Source organism: Onychomys torridus, chromosome 2, assembly GCF_903995425.1.
Source record: "Onychomys torridus chromosome 2, mOncTor1.1, whole genome shotgun sequence".
NCBI classification, from domain to species: domain Eukaryota; kingdom Metazoa; phylum Chordata; class Mammalia; order Rodentia; family Cricetidae; genus Onychomys; species Onychomys torridus.
The window spans coordinates 116450036-116465066 of NC_050444.1; the positions used below are offsets into that span (position 1 = coordinate 116450036).

Genomic DNA, 15031 nt, shown 5'->3' on the forward strand with positions numbered 1-15031 from the left:
TGATAGTTTTTGTGCTGCTCAATACATACAAGAGAAAGGCCTCTGTTAGGGACAGACACAGACTCACAAGACAGCCTTCAGGCAGGCACAGATTCAGATTCAGACAAACAAGAAGGACAGAAGACACTGGGAGGGGGAAGTGGCAAGTTCAAATCCAAGTTTGTTGTTGGTTAGATGACATGAAGGAGAAGTGCTCTGATTTCTTTCCTTAAGGTGACACTGAGGCATTACTGGTTTCTTAATAATGCATTCAAACTAATCACACAGGTCTTGAGAGAGAAAAAAATTATACATCACTTAAAGAACAAACTTAGTAGAGGAATTTATGACAATTTATCCTTACCTTTCAATCAGAACTGGATAGTTATCAATTATTAAGTATCTACTGCTTACACAGATATTCCTTTATCCATGAACAACTGATGTAAGAGGATGAAATGATACTAAATGGATTACTCTTGAGTCAACAGGAACAGAGCAGATGAAACACATAAGGAAGGACAGGTAAAACTTGACCAGACACAAGGATCTTTCTGGAAGTTCTAAAGTTATAACTGGCTCTTAAGACTACTATCTTGTTTAAAAAGTAAATAAACAACAACAACAACAAAAACCATGCAAGCAAATAGGATGATGGATGCCTGTAACTGCAACACTCAGGAGGCTGTGGCAGGAGAGGCGGAGCTTGAGGCTGGGCTGGGGACACAGCAAGAAATGTTGCAAAAGCAAGGAGGGTTATAAAAAATGGGCAACAATACTACTGAGATGGTATTATAAGAAAAATACACAATAAGCAGTGTGGCAAGGATGCAGAGAAATAAAAAGCCCTGCACAGTGCTGATGAGAATGTAAACCAATAGAGCCCTATTTAAACAATGCGGTTTCTCAAAATATTAAAAACAGAACTACCATGATTCAGGGATTAAAACTCCAAAATGAAGTGAAAGCCAAAACATGAATGGGCATGTATAAAAACAATGCTTAGGACAGCATTGTTAAAATGGCAAAATGGTAGAAGAAGTCTAAGTGGCTGGTGGGAGATGAATTAATACACAAAACGTGGTAGGTACATATGTGGCTATTAGTCAGCTTTAAAAATGAAATTTGATCTCAGGCCTGACTACTTTGTATTGGATAACCAATTAGGGAGCGCATCTCTGGGAGAGGCTAATTCTCACTTAGTGGTCATCAGCTGCCTGTAGTAAACCACACTAGACAGACTCAGCAGTTGTATTTCTGTGTACGTGTGTGTACCAATAATGACCAAAGAGAAACGGGCCACCAATTAGAAAGGGAGTGAATGGGGACATAGGACGGGATGGGGGAAGTGGTATAATTATATCTTAATTAAAATATTAATAAGTAAAAACAAAAAAGAAATCTGACACTTATTACAATATTGAGGAACCCTGAAGACATTACCCTGAGTAAAAATAAGCCAGTTACAAAAGGATAAACTGTGTAGATTTTATTCATATGATAGTCAAATTCAGACATGATAGTAAAATGGTGACTTCTGTGGGCTAGAGGCAGGAAGAAATGGGAATTATTGTTTAATTTAAAGTACAGTTTTAGTCCCACATGATGAAAATAGTCTAGGGATAGAGCATGGTAATAGTTACACAATAGTGTGGTTGTATTCCTACTTCAGAGTGATCTTATAATTGCAGGTGACTTCGCATTTTCCATTCTCTCAAATTTCTACCCACTCCCATAACTTGACTATTACATCCCATTTTTAATTGTACTAAGTTTAGATTCGTTGTGTGGCATAATGCCAGCTTGACTGGACTGAGAAGTGTCTAGGTGACCAGTAAAGCGTACCCTTGGGTTTCAATGAACGCATTCTTAGAACCCACCTTGAACATGGGAGGCACCACTCTTAGTGGAGGCCCAGATGGGACGAAAAGGACACAGGAAAGCTGTGTACACAAGGTGTTTGGCTGCCATAATGTAAGTTGCTACTCCACTATGCCTAAGTGCCATGATGGACTGATATGTTTAAAACTGTGAGTTCTGCTAACTCAACTGGGATCAAAATCACAGTTGCTACTAGAATTAATGCTGTCACAATTTTATAAAGACATATTTGGTGTGCAAGTTTTCAGCAGGTAAAATTATATAATATTCTTTAAGAATGGTCCACTGTTTTATTTAGCTTAACACATGACAGTACCCTTAAATAGGATTCTCTGCTTCATCACAACAAAATGAGTAGCTAAGTTTTTTTTTAAATTTTACTTAAGCAGTCTTTTTTAAAAAAGATTTATTTATTTATTATGTACACAGTGTTCTGCCTACACACATGCTTGCAGGCCGGAAGAGGGCACCAGATCTCATTAAGGATGGTTGTGAGCCACCATGTGGTTGCTGGGAATTGAACTCAGGACCTCTCGAAGGGCAGCCAGTGCTCTTAACTGCTGAGCCATGTCTCCAGCCCAGAGTAGCTAAGTTTTAAGGGGGAAAGCTATCACTGATTCTTAGCCAAGAAGGAATGACACCATGGAAGCTCACAAAACTATATGATGAGATTCTTTTTTATATAACTTTTAAAATGTTAAACATGACTTTGAATGGTAGGGTCGAGTGCAGCGGTTGGGGGTGAAGAGCAAACTTAGGGAAGTGGATAAGACTGGGGGATCTCTCATGCTATGCCAAATACTTCCCCAAGGTTGGTCAACTCCCATAATTGCAATAAGCTTCATAAACTTGGTAATACTGGCCTGTAAAGTGGTAAGAGTTTCTGAGTGGAAGACAAAAATACCAGTATTTCAGTTCTTCCTTTACTCCTCAGTATAACGGCCATGTTAAGGCTGCCAGCCACCAACTTTACAAGTGTTTAGGGGCCTTGTGACTGTGCTCCTGAGCTGCTTAGAAATCCTTTGATAAAAGGCAATGGGTAAGTTCATAACTCGTGACACGTTAAATGTAACTTGAGGTATATGAAATGATTTACTTTCTATTTTGCATGAGAATGAGAACAGAAGGGAGAAGGATCTTCTATGTGTCTTTTGTATTTTCCTTTTCATTCAAGTATACAAAACTTCCCACAACCACACACAAAGTCTCATCAGTGAGTGGAAATTCCACCCATCACACAAAGCATCTGAATGGGCATAATGGGAAAGTATCTAAAGGGATTGTTTGCTATGATACTTTGTGACACAACCAGCCACAAACTTTGGCCACTTACTAGGTAATGTATTTTTATATCAAAATCTTCCTTATCAAAAGATTAATAATGACCCAAAGAAATTTTTTCTTTACAGAAGTTAATGGGCATATTTGGGAAGTGAGATGTTCTAGGGTTTAATAAAAAGAGAAATCAGGTTAAGATCATTTCACTCTTAAATGATATTCTCAATACAAACACATATTAGTATATGTATCTGACAACAATAAGTCCTTTAAAAGAGTCCTATGAATTCAAAGGACTTACACAGGTCTATATAATTTAAATGGCAGGTAGGTGAGGTGGTGTTTTATGCACTTTTCTTTATGAATTATATTTCACAACACACATACACACATACACCAAAACAAAACATCCAACTGCTACTGATGTCTGCGACACTTCTAAGACTGAGAATGAGCTCCATGGAGTTGCCATAGCTACTGTTCAGTTTTCAATAAGTATCCTTCTCTTCTCAACAGCGTTGGTACTTGACCTTCTGGGTGTTCTATGTATGTATGTTTCCTTCCCTATATTATTAAATCACAAGGTCTTGTCTGTTATTTAATTAGCATTAAGTTCTGAAGATGTTTATTGAACTCTCTTCCATGAAAACTCAAACCACTAGACAGTACATATTTTGATTCTCAGACCCTGAGAGTAGTTGGCATATTGTTGTTACATAAATTATTGAGTTTTTAAAATCAACTGTGATTTTTTTCATTAAAATCATGTCTCAATTATTTCAATTTCCTATGATGTCCCACTTTTGCATATGTAAGACACCTAGTTTGGTTTCAAACTCCTAGATATGTCTTTAAAATACATATTTGTCATGACATATAGTGTTAAGATGTATGTCACATATAAATATATGTTATACATAAACATATACATAAACTAGGAGTTGAATCAAAGGTTTCATACATGCTTGGCAAGCATTCTACCAATAAAATAACACTGCCTAACTTTCCTCTTAAAAAATATTTTGACCAACTATATTCAGGGTACTTTAAATATCAGTCTTCAAAGATGTCATATTAATACAATTATGTCTAAGACAGACTTCTTTGTTGATGTATGTTCATCAATTCTAGAAGAGCTACCGTCTTCTCAAATATTATTTCTCCTCCATGCTACCTTTCTAGCCCTGAAGTTACTGAAAATTAATTTTGTATTCTCTCAATGTCTTCCCAGTTCTAAACTCATTTTTCATTACTGTCCTCTCTGCAGGGTTTTCACATTTATGTTCCAACTTTTGAATTCTTTTTTCAGTTGTGTCTAACTCATTATTTTATTCACTAGTTTAATAAAAAACAAATCAGTGAATTTCAATACAACTTTATTTTTTTAAATTCCAAAGGACAGGGGCAGAAACACATGTCTATAGTTCTCATCATTTGAGAGATTAAAGCAGGACAATTGTAAGTTCAGGGTCAGCCTGAGCTTCAGTCTGAGACCCTGTCTCAAAAAAAAAAAAAAAATCCAAAAATAAGAATAAGAATTATTCAGACTTTATCCAAATATACCACTTGTCTGAATTTTGTCTCATTTGCTTAATCATTCTTTAATGTAAATATGTAGGTTTTCCTGACCCAGTATGTACATGTTCTCACCTTCCCACCCTTCTCTCTTTCTTAACAGGGTCACATGTAGCACAGGCTAGCCTCAAACTCAGCAGATAGCTGACAATGACTTTGAACTGCAGATCCTCCCATGTCTATCTCCCAGGTTGTGGGACTACTGGCATATGCCACCACACAAGCCTCCTTGTGTTTTACCCAAATACAAACTGTTTTCTTACATAAACCCAATAATCAAAATCTCAACAAGTCATTAATATAATGGCAATAGACCATATTGCAATTTTATCCTTTGTTTGGGGAGGTGTATGTGATGCAGCTTTGCTGGAGGAAGTACATTTCTGCAGGCAGTCTTGGACCACTTCCAGTTTGTTCTCTGCTTTGTGACTGTGGTTCAAGATGTGAGCTATCAACTTCCTGCTCCTCCAACCATGCCTGCTGCCTGCTGCCATTCTTTCCCACCATCACACTAATGCCTCTAGCCCGTAAGCCAAAATAAACCCTTTCTTCTATGTGATGTTTTTAGTCGTGGTTTATTACAGCACAAGTAACTAATAGAGAAGTTGGTACTGAGAGTAAGCTGTTGCTTTGAAAAATATGAATATTGCTATTATTATTATTTGGGCCAATGTGGAAGACTTTAGAACTTTGGACTAGAAAAAAATGGTTGACTTCTGTAAGCAGAGTTTAGCAAACTGTTCTAGTAGGATCCTGGAAGACAGCAGTACTGAGAGTTACGTGGATGGCAAAGGCCCAACTCAAGAGGTTTCAGAGGCAGGCAACAATAGCAACTGTGCTATAGGGCATTCTTGTGATAGTTTGGCAAAGAATCGGGCTGTCTTCTGCCACTGATCTGAGAACCAGTTGGAGGCTAAGTTAAAAAGCAACGGGCTGTCTTAGTTAGGGTTCCTATTGCTGTGAAAAGACACCATGACCATAGCAACTCTTATAAAGGACAATATTTAATTGTGGTGGCTCGCTTACAGTTTAGAAGTTCAGTTCATTATCATTATCCAGTGACATGGGGGTGTGCAGGCAGGAAATGTAGCTGAGTGTCCACCATCTTGGCTTAAAGGCAACAGGAAATGATCTGAGTCACTCGGTGGTATCTTGAGCATATATGAGACCTTAAAGCCCACCTCCATAGTGACACACTTCCTCGAACAAGGCCATACCCATTCCAACAAAGCCACACCTCCTAATAGTGCCACTCACTATTTTCTTTCAAACCACCACATAGAGCAACTGCTTTGATCGAGAAAATAGTGCCACTCAGCCATTTTCTTTCAAACAACCACATAGACCAACTGCTTTGATCGAGAAAATTTCAAGGTAACATAATACTGAATCTGTGACATGGTTGTTATTAATGACTCTTACATAAGTCTGCAGTAAAAAAGATCAAGTGGAGCAGAAAGAAATAAAATGTGCACAGTTTAAACAAAAGGAGCACCAGAAAACATAATGTTGTAGCCAAGACTTGTGCTGTGCAGCAGTTATTGAGATTAGTGCCATTAAGGAGAGTAGTGTTCTGCATTGGGACAAAGAAGGGTGACCTCAGGACAAGACCCCATTCAGCTAAGCTTCCAATGTGAAAGGTAGCCTAAGCGGTTTTCTGCTCTTAGGAAGCAAACGAACGAAAAAGGCTGCTACTAATCAGGTCAACTGTGGGTGCAAGGGTGTGTCCAACCAGAGCTGGAACCAACCTTGGCAGTGCCATCCAGTGTGGTATGGACTGTAGAGGCATGAAGGATATCAGACTGAAAGGAGTGTGGATTCTTCTTCTGCAGTTCCAGAGGGCTGCTGATGCCACGCAGCACATGGCAGGGGAAGGCCCTGAGACAAAAATGTGATTCAGGTAGGACCTAGTTTTGGAATGTTAGGGATATTCAAAGATTTTCATTCATATATTAGGAGAGTGCCTCACATCATTACAAAAGGCCACATATTATACTTTCCTCTATTATAACTTGCTCAATTTTATAAACAAGAAAAATTTATTTAAAATTCATATTTTTAACTATTGTAGCAAGTACTAACAATTTATTAACCTTAAAAAGGCAAGAAATTATGTAACTCTGAATATCTCCTGTGGGCCAAACAATATTTATTAAATGGTTAACTATTACTTAGTCTGGTACATCATTTTAATTATTTAAGATCAGCTGAAAGAAAGTATTGATTTATAATCAATCCACACAATAAAAATAAATGCATTTGGCATTAGTACCAATCTGACTAAAAGCCCAAATAAGTGTACTAATAATGTAGGGCCCTGGCCCATTTTTGGGTAGCTGTTGCCTTGTTTGCTGACCTTGACCCTAATGTCCTCCCTATGCTAATCCTCTGCCGGTTTCCTTCCTCCTGAATGCTTACAGGAAGTTCCTTGTTTATGTATCCTGCATATTGGGTGTTAACAGCTTAGACGCAAGAATGTAAAACATCAGTAGCGAACTTCTGCCCTCTGGGATTCTCCACTGTGCTGTCAGCCTGTATTTAAGGCCTCCTCCCTCCTTCAACAAACGGCATTCGGCATTCTGCTGAGGCTAAGGACACACTGTCTCTTGTCTGTTTTTTGACCCACAGCCCCTCCCTTGGACATGGTGAATGGGTGGTGGTAGTGCGCTACATACTAAAATAGCTAGGCTTTCAAGTCAGGCATCATGGTGCATGCCTGTAACACCAGCACCTGGGAGATGGATATGGAGGCAGGAGGACTAGGAGTTTAGGCCAGCCTCAGCCATTTTATCAAAGCAAATCAAATCAAATCGTTCATTTTCATTTCTTTTCACAACACTCTGACTTTGTAAGAGTATCAGCACTAAGAACACTGTCACAGTTAGAAACACTAATGCTATTCTAATTTTCTAACTTTGGAACAGAATTAAGTTAATTCTCTAGAAACTGGTTGAATGTCTGTGGCTGAAGCAGCAGGATAATAATACACGTTAATTAGGAAAATGAAACAAATGCAACTAGGAGATTAACAAGTGAAAAGATGGAAGATGTGGGGGTGGGAGAGAAGCAATGGAAACGTAACAGTAAGAGCTATTACATTGCCATTAGCAATATGTAAGCACAGATGTGGTGTGAAATTCCTCCGTGCAGTCTAAAGCAGATGCTGCGGTCCCCTCCCCACTTTTAAGTCCGAGCCTGATGTTGGCCTTAACTCCTGATCTTGGTCTTCCTACTTCTAGCTCCCAAACCCTGTGGTTACAGGTACCACCACATCTGCCTTAGGATAACTTCTTTTTAAACAGCAACTTTACCATTCACTTAATATTTATTGATCAACTATTTTACTCAGGAGGATTCAAATCCTGTTGTGTTTGAGTCCAAGTGATTTTTCCACTTCAAGTCTAAGAGTCAAGGCTGTAACCTAGATAAATTATATTGCCTCTGTCTTTAGAACACACAGAGAAAAACAAGAGTACACTTGGCTGGGAGAGTAGCTTAAAGAAGTTAGGAGCAGCAATCAGTTGATTCACCTGTTTCTCAAAAGACCTAATGGATGGTAGAAAATTATACTTAACAAGAACTTAATATAGGTAAACTCTAAATCTTAAAAAAACAACAAACAAGCAGGGCGGTGGTGGTGCACGCCTTTAATCCCAGCACTAGGGAGGTAGAGGCAGGCGGATCTCTGTGAGTTGGAGGCCAGCCTGGGCTACAGAGTGAGATCCAGGAAAGGCACAAAGCTACTCAGAGAAATCCTGTCTCGAAAAACCAAAAAAACCAAACAAAACAAAAAACAAAACAAAAAAAAAACCCAAAACGCTATTTAAAATTGGTTATGATGCATTCTAAAAAACAAATGTTCAAATTATAAAAACAAGCTACCAAAGATTCATCACCCAATTAAGCAACAATATCACCAACATGACTGGATACACATGACTCCTTTGCTAGCCCACCGTCTTTCCCCATGAGACAACCATTAAAATGAAATTCATGCTATGCCTTTCCCATTATAATCTTAGCACACAGAATTGTTTATTTTTGCTAGCCCTGAAACTTCAAAGGCTGTATGCAGCTTTCCACAAATTGGTTTCTTCATTCACTATAATTTTAAGATCCTACCTATTCCATTGTCATTGGTTATTTGCTCTTTTCCACTTATTTTAGATTCATTCAGGCCATTCCCCCAATTACTCTTTTAGGAAAGAAAAAAGTTTTTTCTTTGTTTTATTCTCAGTATGTTAACCTATCTAAGTTATTTCCAGTTAGACATTGCTCAAATTTAGCCCACAGCTTATAAAATATTGGGAGGTTTTGGTAAAGTAGGGCTGAAGAGTAGAAGCGGGTTGAGAGAACCAAGCATCCTGGCTGGCACGTTTATAGAAACAGGAAAGACAAAGTGACTATGGGGCTACAGAGTATACTCCTTTTGCTCACAGAGGGCCCCTCAAAACAGCAACATCCCGGGAAGAGATACCTACGGCATTTCGGGACTCTGGGAAGGGCCACCGTTCCTAGGTAGAAGTAACTGAGAAACCGCAAACGCGGAAGCATAAAAAGCCCGCGCAGTGGGGACTGGATGCGGCGTCACGCGTACCGCGGTCCGCCGGAAACAGCCTCCGCACGATAAACAGCCCTAGTGTATGTGAGGACAGGGGTGTTGCGAGAGACTAGGGCCAGAGCCCCACCTAGCCCCCGCCGACCCTCTCTCACTATTCTGGACAAAGCAGCCTCGCAACAGACGAGCAACAGGGCAGTGACTGTACTTTCTGTGTCAGCGGTCCAGAGATCTCTAGTCGGACTGTTTGGGAGGTGCTCTGTCTCTTACTTCCGGTGGCGGAGAAGAGCAGTTGCTATGGTAATCTGGAAAAGGCGGAGGTCTGTTCGGCTGCGCTGGGAGATTCACGGAACTACTAAAGAGAATTGGCTGCTCTTCTTGGTTTGTGAGCTGAAATTAGGTAGCAACCGGCACTCTCTCTCGCTCTCTCGCTCGCTCTGCCCTCGCTATGTGGCTGCCGCTCCCTCCTGCTACGTTTCCTTTTGTGTCCTCCTAATAGCCCACGCAAGCCCCCGAAACACACAGGAATGCAGCGTTGTGGCCAGAGGAATACAAAACGGAGAGAGATGTCTCCGATCAGCTATGACTGTTACATAGTGCAGAGACGGTGACTGGATGGCTCTCTGTTTTCACTCGGCCCTTTAGACGCCTTAGGCGCTTGTTAACTGTTTATTTTTTTCCTGCTTATTGTATGTCTGGTTATTTATGGAGCCGTTTGCTACATTGTACTCTCCAGGCCCCTGTCTCAGTCTTGGGCTAGAGTTTTAAATAAAAAGGGGGTTTCAGAGCCCTAGGGGTCCAATTATACATTTATTTAAGCTTCAGTTTAGGCTCTCTTCAAAGGAAGGGAAAGAATAGAATTCTGGAACATTTCTGCCCTGGGATTTCTATGTGAGAATAACCCTATTTGGAAAGAGCATTTGAAGAAGATCCTTAAAAATATGTTTTTAAATTGCTTGCTGTAAAGTGAGTGCCCGTTCTTCCTTACTGGAACAGTTTTCTTGCACATTTGTGAGATGGCATGCACGCATATGTGTTTAAAACTGATGTTTAATTATGGTGATACCAATTTGCAGTAACCAGACTGTGACACCACATCCCTATGGGGTCCTTCTAAATCTGGTGTAATATGAAAGTGTCAGGCAGGCGGTCTGTGTATTATAAATAGGGTACTTCATCCATGATAAGCGATTATTATCTTTCTTTCCCAAGTGTAAAAGACCTACATAATTCAAGAAGGTGCCAGTGATTTAGGCCTCCTGAGTAAGAATCCAATGAGTCCTGAAGGGGACTCTACCTGTGTCATCTTATTGTTCAACTTGAACTATTCAATTTATTAGATTGGAATGTATTTTCAGAAGTCAACGCAGGATAAAGTAATGTTGGAAGCCATTGGACCACCAGCACAATTTAGCACCTCATAGTAGCCTTTGTTCAATAAACCTTCATCCATGTTAACAGAAGAAACTACTGAAATTTCAAAACTTACTGCTAACTGGGTGACATCTCTGTCCCTCAATTTCATCATCTGTAAAATGGACAAAAAGTACCTGGTCAGTGTAGTAGAGGATGAAATAAGATGTATGATTGTGTATTAATGTTTTATGAGCAGAGGTTATGTATATACCCCAAATATTACTACTAATAAACTCAGTAAAGCCTGATGGTAATAAATGAGACTTCAAATATTCAGTGATTTGGCATGTGCTGGATTGTAGAAATGTCAATGAAATGATTTAGTTAATCCTGCTATGAAAGGTGGGTGTCAACTGCAGTTGATTTACATAAAATATCTCATTGTTAGGAAATTTCACTCCATCTACAGTTTGTTTAGCATTTATATGCTCTGTAGTATTCTGTATGCTTTATATTTGTGAACTGATGTAATCTTAACAACCTTTTGAAGTTTCACATGACCTCTTTTTTTTGAGATGACAAGTGTATGCATTTTCTTTGTTCTGATTCTTTTGTATTATGCTATATCTTTGTTCTTTGGGATATTATATATTTGAGGAATTACATACATGTGTATGTATATAATTAGAAATCAATTGTTAAGAATTTATTCTATTTAACATGTATGATAAGTTCATATGGATGCTATAACACTTACCTTTTTTTTAATTTTATGGTGGTACATTTGCTTTTTAGGTGATTTACATGGACCAAAGTAAAATGTTACATTATTTTTCTAATAGAATGGCCAGCAATCCTGGAAGTGATGCAGCTTTGGGTACTCACAAATCAATGCTTTCAGGGAGTCCCCGAACAAAGAAATTTCTACTAACTGAACAGGAGGTATTTTATATGAATTGTAGAGCCGCCTACTTAACTATCTTCAAAAGCAGCCTGGAAAACATTATTTCTAAGGATCAACTTTACCTAGGTAAATTTTTAAAAGTTGAATATTTTGCTTTATGTTTTGAAAGTTAATAGACTGATAGGTCTGAATTAGAATTACATTGTTGAGTCACTCCAGTTTCACACTGAAAGAAACAACATGACTGTGAGAAACAGTAGCTGTTTATATAGTTACATGTTCTAGGGACTTCCAAACTAGACACATATCAACAGATAGCTATGGGGAGAGAGAGAGAGAGAGAGAGAGAGAGAGAGAGAGAGAGAGAGAGAGAGAGAGAGAAGACTGTGTAGTCAAAGCTTCCACCAGTTACTACTTGCTTAAGAGTTGTTACTGTTGCTGGTTTTTAGTTGTCTGGTGGTGCTTTAGATTTATAATAATAGAATCAAAACCCTTTTGTCATCTGACTCACTAGTCTGAATTTTGACCTACATTAAGGAAAAGATAAAGAATTTGCAAAACTGAGGTCGAATGACTTAAAAGAAAAATATAGATAAATGAAATTTTGGAAGAGAATTAGGAGTTGAGAAGTTTTGTTTCTTATTCTACCCGTTATCATATTTTAAAATCCCTCCACATCACTGAATGTGACCCTTGCCAGGGGATGAAAGAACAGGGAGGTCTTGATTCTGGTTGTCTTTAGTCGCTGGAGATGGGTAAATGACAACAGCAGGTGATGCCATCACTCAGGTCATCAAGCCGAATCTTATTAGCAGAGAACTGAGTTTCTTTGCCATCTTTAGAAGTAATTTGCTTAAACAAAATTCTGCTAGGTTTCTGCAGAAATGTCTTGGGTTTTTATACATATGATCTCTTTCTAAGAAAATTCCTTTGGAGGAATGATGAAAATTGACAAGATTAAAATATATTGTTATCTAAGTAGAAGACATTATTAAATAGTTTAAGAACAAATGCATATGATAGTAGCAATTTCAAAAATTATGTGTAACTTTGACTTACATAATTTTAAAATTTGTGAACTTTCATCTTGAATTTTAAATGCTTTTGTTTAATTGGCATATATTAAATAGTATAGAAAGAAACCGGATTAATTAAAACTCCACTTTGCTGCTGTTCATGAAATATCTGAGTTTTTCTTTTCTCTTGAAAATAGAAACAGTGGTTGGGTATGGTGGTGGATGTCTTTGATCCTAGCACACAGGAGGCAGTAGCATATGGATCTCTGAGTTCAAGGCCAGCCTGATATACAAATTGAGTTCCAGGACAGCCAGGACTGTTACACACAGAGAAACCCAGTCTTGAAAAACAAAAACAAAACAAAAAAAGAAAGAATATAGAAAAGTGAATTTGTTAACTTGAAAAGTTTAACATACCTTCCTATGGTATAGTTCTTGAACTATTAATCAATTAATATGTATTAAGACACTGTCAGTCCTGTGAAATTATCTGGGTAGAAAACAAACCTGTTTTTGCATCTCCAGTGTTACACATGGTTTTGGTATCTGGGTAGAAAACAAACCTGTTTTTGCATCTCCGGTGTTACACATGGTTTTGGTTTAAGGTGGAATATATTCTTTGTAGCACTGTTGGGCTAAAGATGGTTTTTACAAAGGAATATGTACATCAGTGACACCTGTTTCTTACTACTCTTTTTCATATATGCTTCTGCCCTTAGCACATAACATATGGTCTGACATTTCCACACAGAGTCAGACAGCAGTACCACGGGTATCACAGATACATGGCAAAGCTTAAGTACACCGTAAGCAAAAGATCACTATATAGATGTCAACCTTTAAACATCTGCAGCTAGTAAAGACTTCTCAGATGTAGAGATGTTTACTTCTACGTACATATTTTGGCATAATTAATTTTATTTTGAGACAGTTGTCCTTTTTAAATCAATAGTTTTAAAGGAGCTAGTGATAGAACTTAAGGCTAGAGCCCTTGCACAGGCCTGGAGTTCAATCCTAGGCGCTTAAAACAAAAAGAAGATACACCCAGAAGATTCTTAGGTGGTGAATATAGTAGTCAGGCATGAAGGCACAGGCTTATAATTCAAGCACTCAGGAAGCGGAGGCAGGAGGATTATCTTAAGTTTGAGCCAGCCTGGACCATAGTAGAGACTATATAAAATGGGGGAAAAAAACTAAAATTTTCTTTGTTATTGAAGATAGTGGCAAGTGTTTGCTAAGCTGCTCTTCCTAAGAGTTGGTAAGATGGTTTTTCTAAATATTTACCAAAAGAATTTCCTTCCGCCAATACATTTTTAACCTTCAAATTACAATTTTATTAAGTTCTGCATTATTCTCCCATTCTAGTCAGGGCATTGACTAGGGATAGATTCCTAAACACATATACCATCTCTCTAATTCTGTTGGTAGATGAATTATTGAGTTGTTTGTTTACGTAGTAGGCAAATACTTACTCTTTATTCCTAGGGAAGCATGGTAACCAAGGATTTTTCTGTATCCAAAATGTGAAAAAAAATGTATGTTCAGTGCTACACATTTCCACAAAGGTCTTCTAAGCAGATAGAAGATGGCAGTTACAGCCGTGAAAAGTACTGTCAGCAGAACCTTGAGTTGGTTCACTGGTTGAGGGCATCTGCTGCCAAACATGGCAACTGGAGTTGCATCCCTAGGGCCCACACTGGGGAAGAAGAAAAAATTAAATTGGCTTCTGACCTCCATGAGGATTGTGTGCATACACACACACACACACACACACACACACACGCACACACACAATGTTAAAAAATAAATTCTGTTGGCTGTGTAGATCATCTCCAAGCTTGTCTTCTTGTTTCCCTTCCTGTGTTATTTCAGTTATCTAAGTAAAGTTTATTGGCGTAAGCTGAAGGATAGGGAAATGTCTCCTAGTCTTTCAAATGTAAGTCATGACCACAGGTAGAAATATTACACTTAACATGCAGACTTTACATAGGTCAACGATATGGCTCAATAGGTAGAAGAGCTTGCCACCAAGCTTGAGGACCTGAGTTCAGTCCCCAGAACCCTCATGGTGGAAGGATAGAACCAAGTATAACAAATTGTCATCTGATCTCCACATTTGCACCATGGCATGCATGTGCAGGCACACACACAAATGATGATGATGATGATGATGCACACACACAAATAATAATAAATACATAAGATGTAAATATTTTTAAGATTTATTTATTTATTATATATACAGTGTCCTGCCTGCATATATGCCTGCAGGCCAGAAGAGGGCACCAGATCTCATTACAGATGGTTGTGAGCCACCATATGGTTGCTGGGAATTGAACTCAGGACCTCTGGAAGAGCAGTCAGTGCTCTTAACCTCTGAGCCATCTCTCTAGCCCATAAGATGTAAATATTTTTTAAATAACGTAGAATTTACACTTATACCACAGAATAACTTTGGACCAAAAAAAACTTTTGTCTCCAAAG

The 15031-nt window shown here is 38.5% G+C and overlaps 2 protein-coding genes across 10 annotated transcripts in view; one reads left to right on the plus strand and one right to left on the minus strand.

The window, feature by feature from the left end:
- LOC118578358 (integrin subunit beta 3 binding protein) overlaps positions 1-9293 on the minus strand; it is a 59154-nt gene extending 49861 nt beyond the window's left edge. For 2 of the 3 annotated variants that reach the window (XM_036179245.1, XM_036179246.1), the window contains exon 1: positions 9191-9293. In XM_036179245.1, the coding sequence (XP_036035138.1) occupies positions 9191-9267 (77 nt within the window). In that variant the 5' untranslated portion in view covers positions 9268-9293. The remainder of the gene's footprint in view (positions 1-9190) is intronic. The other variant, XM_036179247.1, reaches the window with a different exon arrangement.
- A 67-nt stretch (positions 9294-9360) lies between these two features.
- Positions 9361-15031, plus strand: part of Efcab7 (EF-hand calcium binding domain 7) — a 42580-nt gene continuing 36909 nt past the window's right edge. For 3 of the 7 annotated variants that reach the window (XM_036180000.1, XM_036180005.1, XM_036180006.1), the window contains exons 1-2: positions 9361-9671; positions 11470-11657. In XM_036180000.1, the coding sequence (XP_036035893.1) occupies positions 11471-11657 (187 nt within the window). In that variant the 5' untranslated portion in view covers positions 9361-9671; position 11470. Of the gene's footprint in view, positions 11030-11469; positions 11658-15031 lie in introns of all 7 variants that reach the window. The other 4 variants (XM_036180001.1, XM_036180002.1, XM_036180003.1 and 1 more) reach the window with 4 other exon arrangements.